Source organism: Aptenodytes forsteri, unplaced genomic scaffold (assembly GCF_000699145.1).
Source record: "Aptenodytes forsteri isolate BGI_AS27 unplaced genomic scaffold, ASM69914v1 Scaffold61, whole genome shotgun sequence".
NCBI classification, from domain to species: Eukaryota; Metazoa; Chordata; class Aves; order Sphenisciformes; family Spheniscidae; genus Aptenodytes; species Aptenodytes forsteri.
In genome coordinates this window covers 257286-271958 of record NW_008794443.1, presented here as the reverse complement: position 1 = coordinate 271958, position 14673 = coordinate 257286, and the positions used below count along the sequence as shown (strand labels likewise).

The window sequence follows — 14673 nt, the reverse complement described above, 5'->3', positions numbered from 1 at the left end:
AAAAAAGAAGTGATTTAGCAGCTGGAAAGAAAAAGACAGCATCATGTGAGCAGCTAGTGCTGCACAGACCACCAGCAAATGCTCCACAGGTTACTCGCGGTCCACGGACCACAGTTCACAAACTACATTTTAGGGCTTCACAAACTTTGCAGACTGTATTATAGTAGATGCTTTTTCACAGTGAGAGCCAGCAGGTCATCTTTGGTTGTTGAAGAGAGACACACAAGAGACTTAATGTACTCAGCAGCAGCTCAGTTTGGAGGACTGCGCGGCGCTGGGGCGCGGTTGAGGTCCCTTTGGGCACACAGAAAACGGGCGCTCCGACTGCACTGCAAAGCGACCACTGTTAATCTGTACCCGGGCTGCACTCAGACTTCAGACACCGTCACGGGGTGGGCAGAGCCGGGAAGAGCACCGCATCGCTTGTTCTACCTCTTGACTCGTGTAGGGTGCTTTCGTCTTCACCCGTACGGGTCTTTGGGTTCCTTAGGCACAGCAAGGCAACCGACAGATGTGAAGGGCAGCGGCAGAAGCTGGGCAGCAACGGATGCACAAGCCATGGTGAAGGGCTGTTGGTTCTCTGCTCGAGCGGCTGCGACCTCCGGAGCTACCAGGGTCCCAAGTCCCCAGGACGACACCACTGATCCGAGTCACACGAGAGAGACACCGCGGCCGCACGGCTGGAAAAACCGAGCTGGGATCGGGCACCGACCGCCCCGAGGTCGTCTCCCAGCCTCGTGGCAATGTGCTGGGAACCAAACGCACCTACACGGTACAGCAGCCCAGCCAGCTGCTCATCGGCCATTAAGTTCTCTCTGCAGAAAAGGTCTCCCAAGCAGCAACCCCCTTTTTTTTTTTCTTTTTCTTTTTTTTTTTTAAACAACAATTGCTCTCACCCCTCTTTTTTTGGTAGACACACATACATACACACACTATATGTACACAATTTGGAACCGAGGATCTACACAATGAAAAGGAAGCCAGCACCGCTCAGAGATGGTGCACACATTCAGCAGCTGTCAAAGGAGAAGTCGTTTTACTTTCTTTTAAACTTGCAATGTTTGTCTTTATTTTGTTCTTTATATTTTGAAAGTGAAAAGAAATAGTATTGAGTCAATTTCTTTTTTTCTTTTTTTAAATATTTGTTCTATGTATTTACAAGCCTTAAAGTTGCTCTAAAGGTTCTGAAAGTATCACTAGTACTTTTTCCCCAGGGTAGCACTGTTTTGAATGAGTTATTTTCGGAGCACTCTGGTCCGCAGCGGTTTTCTCAAATGCATTTCCTTCTGTTCCAAGGTTATGTACGTTTTGATTACTATTTTCTTTTTAAATTTCTGAAGCAAGCTGAGAGGCAGGCAGGAAAATCTGATGACAATTAAAAAAAAAAAATTGATCTCTTCCTCATCTAGCTTACCCCAACCCCCTTGAAAGTTTTGTCTATTTATCATGCTTTGAAACAAAACTGAGGTGCATATGAAGGGGAGGGAAATTTATTTCTCTGCTTTTGTTCTATTATACAATTTGTTTACAGAAACTGCAAATTTAAAAATTACACTGGCATTTGCAGTCCTTAAAATAATAAATTAAAAGTTTTCAACTTTTTTTTTTGCTAAACAGATTTGTTTCGCTTTGTGTTTTTGTAAGTATGAGTCCTTGTTTAAAAAGAAAAGAAAAAAAAAGATTAAAACAGAAAATATTTTCTATAAATATTACATGTATTTTGGTTTAGTGCTCCCGCCCTCAGGTTTGAAGTTTACTTTTTTTTTTCAAGTACCTTTTTTCCTCCATGATCACCTTTGTGTTTATCTATTTTTACCTCTCCCACTCGTGCATGTGTGGGGGAAGGGGGGGTCTGCGCGAGAATTGGCCTTGCTGCACTGTGATTGGCGAAGACGTGAAACTTTTTAAAAAAATACTTAAATTGTTTCTTTTTTTTTTTTTTCCTCTGTATTTTAAGTTTTAATTATCCTCTGACTCCTCTTCGGCCTCCCGTAGCCACGTGAAGAATGCTGTGACAGATTTTAGCGCTACTCCTTTCCCGTTCTGCTCCGCTGGGTCCTTGCTGCTTTCCCACTTGTAGAAGGCATCCTCTGATATTACCTCCTCATCATACAGGCAATCAAAAAACATCCGCAACAAATCTGAAATAATGGAATAACGGGAGAGAACAGCTGTTAGTACTGCGCAGTTTAAGGCAGCAGACAAAGACACGGTTACGGATAAGGGGATTAACGTGACCTTTAATGCAAGAGATGCAGATACAAGTAAAAGGAAGGTCTGTTTATTGAGTTATTGCTTCCTGGCTGGTTACACACAGCTGAGAGGGAAAACAGGTCCCTCTGATGCCATCGGATAACACATGCTCCGCAGAAAAGGGAAAGCTGGGAAAACAGCCGTGGGAACGTATTATCTAGGGATTGGCCGGCAAACAGAATCCACAGCAGCCTGTCCTCCTCTCGCTGGACCGTGCAACCTGGCAGCCTGGCTCCTCTCCAACACCCGATTTTTTGTGGCTCAGCAGGAGGGATAACGAACAACTGGTGCCTTAAAGCTACGGACCATCAACTCGGGTGTTTTTTGGCACTCTCTGATTTTGTGCTGCATACTCCCTGGGAATTCCTACTTCTCGGGCAACTCCCTTGCCTCTTTTCCAACAAGAGTTTTCTGCAGTGTCTCTGGGACAAGACTCATCAGTTGTCCAACTCATTTGATTCCCTCCGAGTCCACAGACATCTGTGGTGCAGCAATGCAATTACAATGCCTGGTGCTCTCACATGTCCAGGTATTGTAGACTCAACAGATTATTTTTTACTGCTCTTCCTCCCCTCCCCCCCTCTCTTTTTATCAACAGAGGTTTGTCCTTCCTTCTGCATGGCTGCTTACAGGAGCACCCAAGAGAAGAGCCAGCCTCTGGCCAAGCATTTGGGGACCTGCACTGCTCTAAAAGCTGGAATCTGGACAAGCAGAAACCACTGTACGCTGTTTTCTCTCATCTGCTAAGTACAAAGGTAAGGAAAAGCACATCCTCTTCCAGTCCCTACCACTAGACTTTACTCTCGCAGAAACAACCTTTCCTTATGCTGTCAGAGTTCAAATCCCCAGCACAGAAGCAACACTTACTAGGAGGCTGATCAAGTTTTACTATTGATGCTTGTAGTGCATAAAGTGCTTGTAGTTCCTTCTCCGTGTCTGAGTCTAGGTACTTGAGTAAGATCGGCACTCTCTGTTTGATAACAGCAGCGTCCACACGAAAGCTAGAAGAGTCCGCTGAGGGAAGAGAAGAAAACAGGGTCAGCTTTGGTACATGGCAGCAGGGGCGGATCTTTTATCGCCTTTATTTATTCAAATAGAAATCACAGATACAGGACAGCGTGGAGAGAAAGGAGGACGAGAAACAACAGGAAGTATTTCTGATCAATAGCTTTTTCTGGAAGTCTTGGTTCCTCCAGTTCCCCAAATTCAACCAGTATCTGCAGCGACCCTGGCCCTAACCAGCCTGCTGACACACGCAGAAGAATTACAACCTTACTTTGCAGTGCAAATTGTTGTGTTTCCACAGACAACTGGATGTCCAAAGTGCGTACAATGGCTAGGGCTAAAATTTCATTTATATAGAAGGTTTTTAGAAAATTGTGTCTTTTTTTTCTAAAAATACTAAGGCAGAAACAGAATCATAAGCTGCACATGACATAGGAAATCAGGAAGATATAAAATATACGCATTAGAAGTCCATCAGCAAGATGGATAAATTATTCAGCAGCTTTTAAGTAGATCATGCGACACAATTAAGTGATATTTTGAAAACAAAAGGAAAAAAACCCTCACAGAGGCAAGGTCAAAACGTAAAACAGAAAGATGTTCCTGATACACATCAGGGAACCCTGAAACATTTGTAATCAAATCCTGTGTCATTTCACCATTAACACTAGGTGGCATCAGAAGGGTTCTGGTCTCATGGAGAAGAAAGGAGCTGGGCTGTCTTTCCCCCTCGCAGCAAGATGAAGTTCAGACCATTCTCTCCACCAAGTGTGACTCTTACAGCTAAGAGCAGAACCGGCTGCTTTACAAGCGCAATTTTTTGCCTTGCCAGATGCCAGCAGTAAAGGTAAAGAAAACAAAGTGAACTGACCAGATGTTTCTGGCTGCAGCGCTTTATTCAAGCTCCCCTGAGGATCTGAGGCTCACATGTCTGACTTGGGAACCCACCCTTTCCTCCATTTCCAGCCGACTGCCATACATTCAAGTAATCCACATAAACTGTCTTTCCAAAATTGCAACTTTGGACATAAAACTATTAACAAGACAGAGATGCAGGCTGGCTTCTCTTCTGCAACCCACGCTTCCAACTCGCACGTGGCAATCTGCGATGGTAGAGCGCCCACACGTACTTGCTGACACAGGAGTGGAAATGCTAATTATCTTAATAACGTCTAGCGCATTTCCACCTTCACTAGAAAAATCAATGAACGCTCTGGCATTACTCAAGAGTCATCCGAAACGTCTGCTCACGCAAGGTCACTGGGACACGCTAGGGCCTCGAGGACACTACAACCAGCAAAGCGCCTGGCTGTCGCAGGGGGAACAGACGTCCTGCTCTCGAGCACTAGAATTCAATGCGGTGCAAAAGTCTTTAAGTGTGTGATAAAAAACAGCCTCGGGGGAGGGAAAAGTGATATAAACCTGAAAAATGTAAAATAATTCTTTGCACGTTTGGTTTGTATGGTGTTGACATTGCAAGTTACTCACCTATAATAGCTGCTTTACAAACTGCTGTCATTAAAGCTCTAAGGAATGTAGGTGAACTCATCTGGCTTTCATCTAGATTAGCCTGAAATCAAGAGTAAATGGACCAGTTAAAAACATGCCGCTGCATGAGAGCAACCATTTCCAAACTCCACTGCTGAATTTGGCAGCAAGTTCAAGTTCAGCAAAAGCTGCTGCGGTAGAAATCCAGTTCGCCCCTCTGCAAAAATTCAGCTTTCCCATTCACTTCTGGAAACTAGCTCAGGTAGGTCAACATGCAACAACAGTTCTCATACGATCGATACACCATTTAGCTACTCCCACAACTAGTCACTTGCCCCGAGAAACAAACCAAACCAACAACGCTTGGCTTTTACAACGCCCTTATGCATTTTCTAAGAGTTTTAGGCTTTTTCACCAAATTTTACAGCATGCTCCTTGGGTGGGGATTTGTTTGCTTTGTAGAAGAAATTCAGAGAATGGTATGTAACTTGTCCAAGACTACAAAGAGATCTGTGGGTGTCCCCCGATTTTCAGTGCTGCTTTCATTCCACTCCCGACTTCTCTAACGGCAGCAGAAAAACGACATTTCTAACACACTGCTCCAGCAATAGAAATAACTGAAATGATGCTGACCAAGATTTAGCTGTAAGCACAGATCTAAATGAATCAGGCTGAGTATCATTTCAGACACTAGACTTAAAATCCAGCTTAAAGGATGCAGCCAGAGATAGAGGGCAAAAGTTCAGTGGGTTGACAGGGCTTCTGTTTTTTCTTTTTTCTTTATTTTCTTTTACAGTGACTGGTCCAACGCACTGGGAAAGGTACACGTGCTCTCAGTGACCGCCCAGGATGTTTCTGCAGCAGGGCAGGGGGAATTTGGTAGGTTACCTCGTAAAAAGCAATGAGATGCTTTTATCCCAAGTTTTGGGAAGAAAGAATGTAGCAGCGTACTCGGTCTAAAATGTAGTAAGTAGCCAGAAGCAGTGTTTTCAGGGTCAAAAAGTCTACAGTATTTAAAAGGTAGTTACACAGTTGTATGTTAATACGGCTAAAATTCTTTCTTCCTAAAGCTTACTTTGAAATAACTGACTGATTATATTTTAGATTTTAATTCTTTGGAAGTGTTGCTTGCACAGACCTAATCATCTTAGTGTCTAGGGAGGAGCTTAGTGCCTAGCTGCCTCCCTTAGTGCCTGGAGAGGAGCCTGCAGAGATGCTCCTTTACATGAGAAAACATTTACGAAAGCAGTTAACGAACTGTGTGCAGGGAGGGTGAAAATAGTCTTTGTACCTCTACCCAGTCAAAGATTTGTTCATCATTCGCCTTGTCCTCAACAATGAGTTTTTCTAGCTGCTTGTTCAGCTCTTCCGCAGAGAGTTCTTTCTCTGAAAGTGCTTCTGAGGAACTGGAACAGTCGGACTCCGTGAAGTCCAACTTCTGCAACATCAGAGGTGATGATGAGAATTAGTTAAATATATTTTCCTATGCCGAGTTATACCAAATTGAGGCAGCAAGCTACACTTCAATTCTGCTTTCTGGCACCTTTCAACTGCCAAGTTATCATTACAACGATTTATAAACTTTTTCTGTTCCAAAGATTATAAAGCATTTTACAAACACGTGGGAACTACATTATCCAGCAAAGACAGCCAGGCATCTCAGAGCAACTCCAGCCCTGCGCAATACGAGCGTGCACAAAATAAAGTGCATGTTGCTCAACTAAAACGACGGGGAGCTGGAATGCAATTACCAGAGCTGGCATTCGCTCAGAGAAATTGCAGCTAACGCCCCAATTCATTGCAAAATGTGACAGAGGATCTACAGTCCCCTCAGCAAGCCCCAGGCCTTGGTAATCCATTTCATTTCCTGCAGTGCAGCACTTCCTAAGTGCTAAAACAGGGCAGTGGATCGCTTGGAGCTCCGAAGGGAGACCTCCAGCTTCTTCCTTAGGAGCACCACCAGCAAGAGCTGCAAGGTGCCCTCTTGCCTTGGATGGCAAGTCCTGGATGGCAATAGAAATATTGTCCTGGATGGCAAGTCCTGGCTCCTCTCGGTTGTGAAACCCCCCGGGATCATAATGCAAGGTGGGATGAGTGAGTAATTGCTACCATTTATTCTGGCCCTTCTGCAGATCGTCTGTCCTTGCTGCAAAACTCATTCTTGAGTTCATTCCCCCCAGTTGGAGAAAGAGATCTAGAGGAAGCCAGCTGACGGGAGATGTGTGCCTGGGATCGGAGGGGACAAGCCCGTCCTCCCAGTGTTTCAGAAAGGAGGTGCCGAAATAATCTAACCCCAACTTGGTGAGGGAGACACTTCACCCCACATCCCATCCCAACTATACATAGGAATGGGCTGGAAAAGGATGAACAAACGGGACATGGGACCAAAAATCAGCGTGCCAAAATCATTAAGCAAATGCTTGCTCTGAACTCACTTGTTCCATGAGAAAGGTATGTACATCCTCCCCTTCGGGTAAGTAGTCCTTCCAACTGAGGCCAGTCTCCCTCCATAAGGCTCCCACTTTCTTATGGCTCTAAAACACAAAGTTTGTTCATTTTAAAGACTTGAGGGACAACCAGGGGAGCTTACACAAGCCGTAGTGGTGCAGCTGTGTCAGGAGAAATAAAGAACCGTTCAGCCACCAAACAAGATGCCTAGCAATGAAGTGAAAACGTCTGGAAACCCCGTGCAAGAGAAATCATATACACAACCCTGCCACAGGTATACACATCTTGTCAAGTGGTCAAACGCCACGGTGATGGGTAATAAACAAGGCGTAACGTGACACGCGGGGTTTGCAACGACTTCAGCCAGAGATTACCTATGAGAAGTGACACATCTGAACAAGGCAGTTTCCCACGGCCGTGACACAGAGCGGGCAGTTAGATGACTTAGATTCTTCTCCTGACTCTGTCATTAACTTTCTCTGTGCCTCATTCTCACCCTGCCTTGACATTAAGGCACTGGCAAATTAAGCTACTTTCAGAAATTATTTACATGGCTGTTTTCAGTGCAGAGATCAAGCCTCAAATTCAGGTACATAATACCAAGTTCACCCTTCAATTCCTAGGATTTATTGCAAAGGAGCTTTTCTCAAGGTTTGCAGCACATACAGTTCAACCTTCTGCATCCTCTAATGTCACGCTGACCTTTTGGTATCCCGCCTACGATGGCATATATACAATTCTGACAAGAATAAAAATACTAGTAACAACCAGCTCTTTTCACCCAAATGCTTTGCAAAAACCTTTACCTTGCAGCGCCTGCACAAGGGAGATCACTGCGTAGCCTAAGTTAAGCACCGACAAAAACAGCCTGATTTTTAGTTCACAAAGCGGATTACAATTTGAAGTTTACAATGCAGATCATTAAGAGCTAATTGCGCATAGTTCCTGCTACGATTCATCAGGATCTGGGTTAGATAACTGATATTACATTGAAATACCCGAGTCCAAGTATTGGCCTGGACAAGGTCAGATTAGAAAGCTGTGGCAGAAACAGAAACCCAAGCCTGTGCTTCAACTCCCAGAGCACGGCAGCTTTTCTTTCAAAGAACAGAGAAAAATAAATGGGAGTCAACTGTCAACTGTCCAAACAAGCATAAGGCTAAAATAAATAAATAAACAGTCACTATTTGCACCGCTAGACTGACATGCTCCTGGAACATTCGACCTTATTTGAATGCATGCTTTAAAAAAAAAAATAAATTAAAAAAGGCAAGGGAGGGATTTTACAGAGTTTAAAATAGATGCTCTCCAAAGTGCAGTATTTAGCTGGATTGGGGGGGGGGGGGGGGGAGGGGGGGGAGACAAAAAATGGAGACAGAATTATAGGGAAACCACCAAACTGTTTGGACACACAACTGTGAGATGTGTAAGAAAGCTCTAGAAGTTACAGGGTGAAAAGGTGTCACTACCCCTAGTGATGGGTGAATCTTAAGAGTTGGCAGGTTTAGTTTGGATAAGCACCCAGAAGTCTGAGAGGCCATCTGAAGCTTATCCGAACCCTCAGAACCTCTCCGGTCTGCAAGAACAGCTCTCTCACAAGATTTCCGGCACTTGCCGCTTCTGGTCAGCCCAGAAACACCTTGAGAATGTCCCTCTTGCAGTATTTCAGCACTCTAGCTTCTGGAAGAAGCCAGGTGCAAAGGTACCTGCAAAAGGGAAAAGTGATGAGAAAAAACAAAGAGTTAACTCCACTTTTTGGAACCTCGGTAAGGCTTGGTTTGAAACTGGGGGTGAAGAGGCAGGTTTCCTAGGTTATCTGGACTGGCTGGCCCATCCCTAAATGTCTTCACGTGGGAAACGTGTAGGCTTCACGCATAAATGTGCACTCGCTGCATCCAGCTCCTGTCTGCGAACGGTACACCCGGACACTTACCATTTGTTTGCATAGAAGGTGCAAGATTTCAGCAAGCAAGACGCCGGCTCTTCCCACAGGAAGCAAAGGTTTGCTAAATTCTCTAGAATGAAAGAAAACCAGATATTTTTCCTTATAATTTGAATTGTCTGAAGACGGTTTCATCCTCATAAAACAGCGCTCCAAGCCTGGAATGCAAGGCAAGGGGTAGTGATCTAACCGAGGCAGGAAATCACCTTTAACTTCTGCCAGGGATAAAGGATTTGGTCTAGCTAGCGCTGCCAATAAAGCAGACTTCAGTGATGCGGTGCACTTGCCACAACAGGGCTAATTACAAAGACTTTATTTTTATGTAATGTCAAATCCGCTCATTTTTGTAGGACGCTGCATTCGGGTAGCAGGACCCTTTTCGGGGAAAAGGCTATTATTTTCTTAATACATTACTTACAGGAAAAGAGAACCATACAGTTGGCCTCTAGTTAATCCCCAAATATATAAGGACACGTAGAAAATACAGAAACTCTGGTCCTGGAAACAGTTTCCAGTCTTGCAGGCAAGGTTTTGTGCCCGTTTAAGGCAATGCCCAGGTGGTAGTTATCACACTCTGAGACACAAAGACTCCGGCGCGATACCTTGCTCTCTTCAAATCCAATTCTCAGAGCCTCAGTGCGCTCTCTGTACAGACTCCGACTGTACAACACTGGGGTAGTTTTTAGCTCAGCTGAAACAAACAGGATTGAAGTAGATTTACGGATAAAACTTGCACCCCTGAACGGTGACTACAGAGCAGCAAGCTCCCTTCCCACCACAGCTTTCTGTCTAGTGCAAGTCCTGAATGATGTGCAGCAAGCCTTTTATCAACTCGTATGAGAAGCTGAGCCTCTAACACTATTTGTCTTTTATCTGCTGATGGGAACCACGCTGTGAAAATACTATAGCATAGTAGACAGCTCAGCTCGACCGACACTGGAAAAGAACGGCATTGCTTACTGTATAAGTTCTCTCATAGAGATTCCTCCTTCTTTTAACATGGGGGTCACCAACTCAGCTAGGTACAACCAAATATGGGGTATATCTATGGCCATATCGTCCGCCATCTCCAAGGTATCTGAAAAACTTTAAAAGAAGAAGGAAAAATGTCAAGCATTAAATACAATTTAATTTGAGACCTTTCCTGCAAAGCAAATCTGCACTTTAAAACTCCTGGGGGAGAGAAAAACTATTGCCAATCTTATGCTTTCAGTGCTTCAAAACTGCCAGGAGTGAATTCCTCTACACAGTAACACGGAGAGTATGTGGAAAAGGCATCGCCTTCCATAAAACCAGCAGATACATCCAGGAAAACTCCATTTACAATAATTCTTATATGCCAGTAAAAAATCGTTTGCTAGCTAGTAAAACCTGTAAAAGTAGAAAAAGCATTTTTGTCTATAAATACAAAACATCTACTAAATGGAGCCTTCTTAAAAAAAATCCAAATATTTACAGAAGGGGGATTGATAATAACAGAAGTCCAAATGGAAGGTAATCAGCAAAATGTCTGTAAGAATGTAAAACACCACAAGAACAAAGTTCAGTACACCAGAGGGAGGCTTCCATCCAGATCAGAAAACGCGGCAGGATGAATTACAAAATCGCTCCACAACTCTAGAAACAGTTTCCAGAATCGCTCAAAACTCTTCTTTCCGATAAAAGCCTTGTAGGTGGCTTCAATTCCCATGCCTGGTACAAGATGATCATTTTTCTGGCTCTCCTGCCGGTTTTCATCATGATTAATTTCTCCCTGAAAACCTTGAAAATTCTGGGGTCCAGTTTACTGACTATAAATGCATATTTTCTCTTATGCTTCAAACCCAGACACCATCTCCTTTGCTTTGTTCTTTACATCCTCTGCTACTAGTTCAACTACTACGAGGTTTGTCCAAGCGTTTCTGCCAGAAATTGGTTTCCTGTTGTGTATCTCTCCAGCCTTGCGCTGTGACCAGTACTCATCCCATAACCCCTAATTACACAGTAATTTGTCTTGCGTGAATAAGTATAGTGGTTTTTGGTGTTCTTCTCACGTGCCTGCTGAACACCACTTGCCCTTTCATCATCTTCAGGAGCCGTTTCACTTTGTTTATGCCACATTCAGACCACATGTCCCACTATTTCATCAAGATCCTACTTATTTGGCATCACAGCCACTTATCCGCGCTCCAAGAAACACAGGAACGGCTTTAATCAAAATCCATTATGGAAATGTATCACTTCAAACGAGTTGTTTTGACCATCAGCGACTGTGTGGACACAGAAAAGCGTACTCCCTGTGGATACACATTTTTTACTGTTGTTCCATATGGTTTTGAACTCAGGCTGCCTAAACTTTTCCTGTGAGCCACTGGATTGCATCACGACGAAATTCACTGCCAGACACGGCGCAGGGAGATCACCATCGGAGTGGTCAGTGGTACCGTGCGAGACATGATTCAAATAAAAGCAGCAAGACGGAGCTAACTACCCAGAAACTCAGTATCTGAAAGCATTATTCCATCTGCCCGTTCGCTGGCTGCTTTTCACGGTTATCCCTGTTTTAATCACCCTGCTCTGAGCCCCAGCGAGAACTGAGTGGTGCCGGGGACCTCCCTGGGAACATGGATCGTTCTACGTTCAAATCCAGGCTGGAAACACAAAACCCAGAGAGCTGAAATGAATCAGCAGCTGAGGCTCAGATCTCCCGAGGAAGGTCTAACCCGTCTGATACCGCATCTGGCACATATTCTCCTCCTCAGCTCCTCGAGGACACGTCCGCTCCTTAAAGTTGAGTTGTCCTGAGAAATGGCATCGTATGGGTGAAGCCCGTTTTACCACTGGGAGAGTGGCTGCGGTTCTGTGGACGTACAGGGCTCCAGGCTACACAGCTTCCAGGAGTTAACGTCATGTGAAGATTTTTGACGACTTCCTCCTCTTTTAATCGTATTCAGTGATTTGCCAAAAGGCAAACATTGGCAAATGCATCACAAAACAGAAATCTAAACGCACACATTTAGATAGACACCTACATAGTTGCTTAGAAATAAGTAACTTATATAAATACGAAAATATTTACATTCACTAAGGCATTTGAAATACTTAAAAATATATTACAATAATTATATTACTTATAAATACACCCTGGTAAAAATACTCCTTCAGAACGGATGCGTGGAGAAGGCAGGATACCAAAGCAAGGTGGGAAACCGTTCCTCTCCAACACAGTGTTCATCTGCAACGAACGCTGAAGAAAAGTATCCGTTTCTATGCGCAGAATACAAACCCCTTGAAGAAATCCTGCTTGCTCAGCTTTCCTGACTGCACCAACTGATGTAATAACTGGCCCATGTGATCCCTGGTGATCTGACTCCTCTCGAGCGTCGACTCCACTCCCACTCGCACGAAAACAGGCAGCAGATTCTGAGCGCTCAGCTCCTCCACGCACTGCATTGCTTCCTGTTCGAACGACACACAGGATCATTTGCCTGAACTGAAAACATCAAAAAACGGGGCAGAAGAATATTTTCTACTGTAAGATAGTTTAGGGTGCACAGCTTAGCACCTGGTACACAGGACGGGGATTTTTCTGATGGCAGATCAAGAGACTGCTAGCCTTGGGTTTTTTTGGAAACGAGTATTTAGTGAAGCTACCAGGCAAAGGTGCTGAACTAGGCTGTGGAACCTCATCACAAATCACCCCTGAGATGGCAATCGAATAATAATAATGAGAATTTATACCACGCAGGCAACAGAAATTTTAAAATACACAATCAGGCTCCAGGGTACAGTTCGGCTGCTCAGTGAAAGGACAGGGATTGTCTTCTGGATGCCACCAAAACGCCTATTATTTCATCAAATATCAAGCCAAGTCAAAAAGAGGACATTAGGTGAGATTCGTTGCTGATCTGATCTGGCACAGAAATGCCTGTGTTACCAACCCACACCATATAAAGAGGCAGAAAATAGGTGAGTAGCATTTGGAGGAAAATTTCCTCTTCATAAAGCTTCTACTTTCTGGCATGTACATTTTGTAACCTAAGCAAATAAACCACTCTTAAATAGAGACTTTCAGAAAAGCGCTCAATGTCACACTTCAAAAATCTCCACTGTCATCAGCAAAGGTCTTCCACTGACCTTCTAGGTTCAGCCCAACGGATCTCAGCGGGCTTCCTGACTAAAGGCATTTGCTCTTTGTCTTACGTTATGCCTTCAGTTATCAAGAACTGGCAGCCCCAGATGCATTTCTGCAGGCCCCGAACGGCTTTTTTCTGCAGGTCACAAGCCTGGCGGCTCCCAGACCGCACGCTCGGGTCAAACCTCTTCCGTCAGACGTGCCAGACGGATGCCAGCGTCTCCAGGACAGACGGTGAACATGCAGTGAAAGGACAGGGATTGTCTTCTGGATGCCACCAAAACGCCTATTATTTCATCAAATATCAAGCCAAGTCAAAAAGAGGACATTAGGTGAGATTCGTTGCTGATCTGATCTGGCACAGAAATGCCTGTGTTACCAACCCACACCATATAAAGAGGCAGAAAATAGGTGAGTAGCATTTGGAGGAAAATTTCCTCTTCATAACGCTTCTACTTTCTGGCATGTACATTTTGTAACCTAAGCAAATAAACCACTCTTAAATAGAGACTTTCAGAAAAGCGCTCAATGTCACACTTCAAAAATCTCCACTGTCATCAGCAAAGGTCTTCCACTGACCTTCTAGGTTCAGCCCAACGGATCTCAGCGGGCTTCCTGACTAAAGGCATTTGCTCTTTGTCTTACGTTATGCCTTCAGTTATCAAGAACTGGCAGCCCCAGATGCATTTCTGCAGGCCCCGAACGGCTTTTTTCTGCAGGTCACAAGCCTGGCGGCTCCCAGACCGCACGCTCGGGTCAGACCTCTTCCGTCAGACATGCCAGTGTCTCCAGGACAGACAGGTGAACATGCCGCTGGTTGACCCTGCTGTCACTAGATGCCGGCATACGGCTCAGCAGTTTTAATTTACAGTCAGGCTAAATACTGAAGACTAAACTCATGAGAAATGGCTGCTCCTCTGCTATATACTACATTAACACACTCATATATGGCCTTGTTGATGCAAGTTTAAGCTGAATTAGTCAGAAGCTTTGCTGCCCGCTGCATTTGAAGAGCACTGGGAATTTACAATTATCGCGTAACCCCCAATGCAAACAAGCTGCCTCAATCTGATGTACTTTTTTAACCAGAGGTGCACTTGTCTAATACAATTCAACTCTATTTCCATCCAGCCATACAAATATGTCATTGTATTTGCAAGCACAGAACCTGAAGCAGCCCCTCAGCCCCAGACATGCAGGGGTTAGACTTTGAAGTCTATCGCAAAAAGAAAAAGGACCGGAGACTCCTTTGTTAACCACCCCCGCCACCCCTGACTCCTCCTGCTGAGATCTGCCAGGCCAGCAAGCTGGGGGACATTGCGAATCAAAGTGTATTTTTTTTTTTTTTCTCCTCTCCAAACCAGGATTTAATAATTTCTCCTGATTACTAGATGTGAACCCAAAACAATCCATCACAAGAATA

General features: G+C 44.4%; 1 protein-coding gene across 6 annotated transcripts in view; it reads right to left on the bottom strand.

Moving 5' to 3' along the window:
* Window positions 1-1129: 1129 nt before the first annotated feature.
* The window catches only part of EIF4G3 (eukaryotic translation initiation factor 4 gamma 3), a 108247-nt gene continuing 94703 nt past the window's right edge, over window positions 1130-14673 (bottom strand). For all 6 annotated transcript variants that reach the window (XM_019474752.1, XM_019474751.1, XM_019474747.1 and 3 more), the window contains 8 exons: window positions 12402-12574; window positions 10097-10222; window positions 9128-9209; window positions 7182-7280; window positions 6038-6184; window positions 4747-4828; window positions 3121-3267; window positions 1130-2141 (listed from right to left, as the gene is read on the bottom strand). In XM_019474752.1, the coding sequence (XP_019330297.1) occupies window positions 1960-2141; window positions 3121-3267; window positions 4747-4828; window positions 6038-6184; window positions 7182-7280; window positions 9128-9209; window positions 10097-10222; window positions 12402-12574 (1038 nt within the window). In that variant the 3' untranslated portion in view covers window positions 1130-1959. The remainder of the gene's footprint in view (window positions 2142-3120; window positions 3268-4746; window positions 4829-6037; window positions 6185-7181; window positions 7281-9127; window positions 9210-10096; window positions 10223-12401; window positions 12575-14673) is intronic.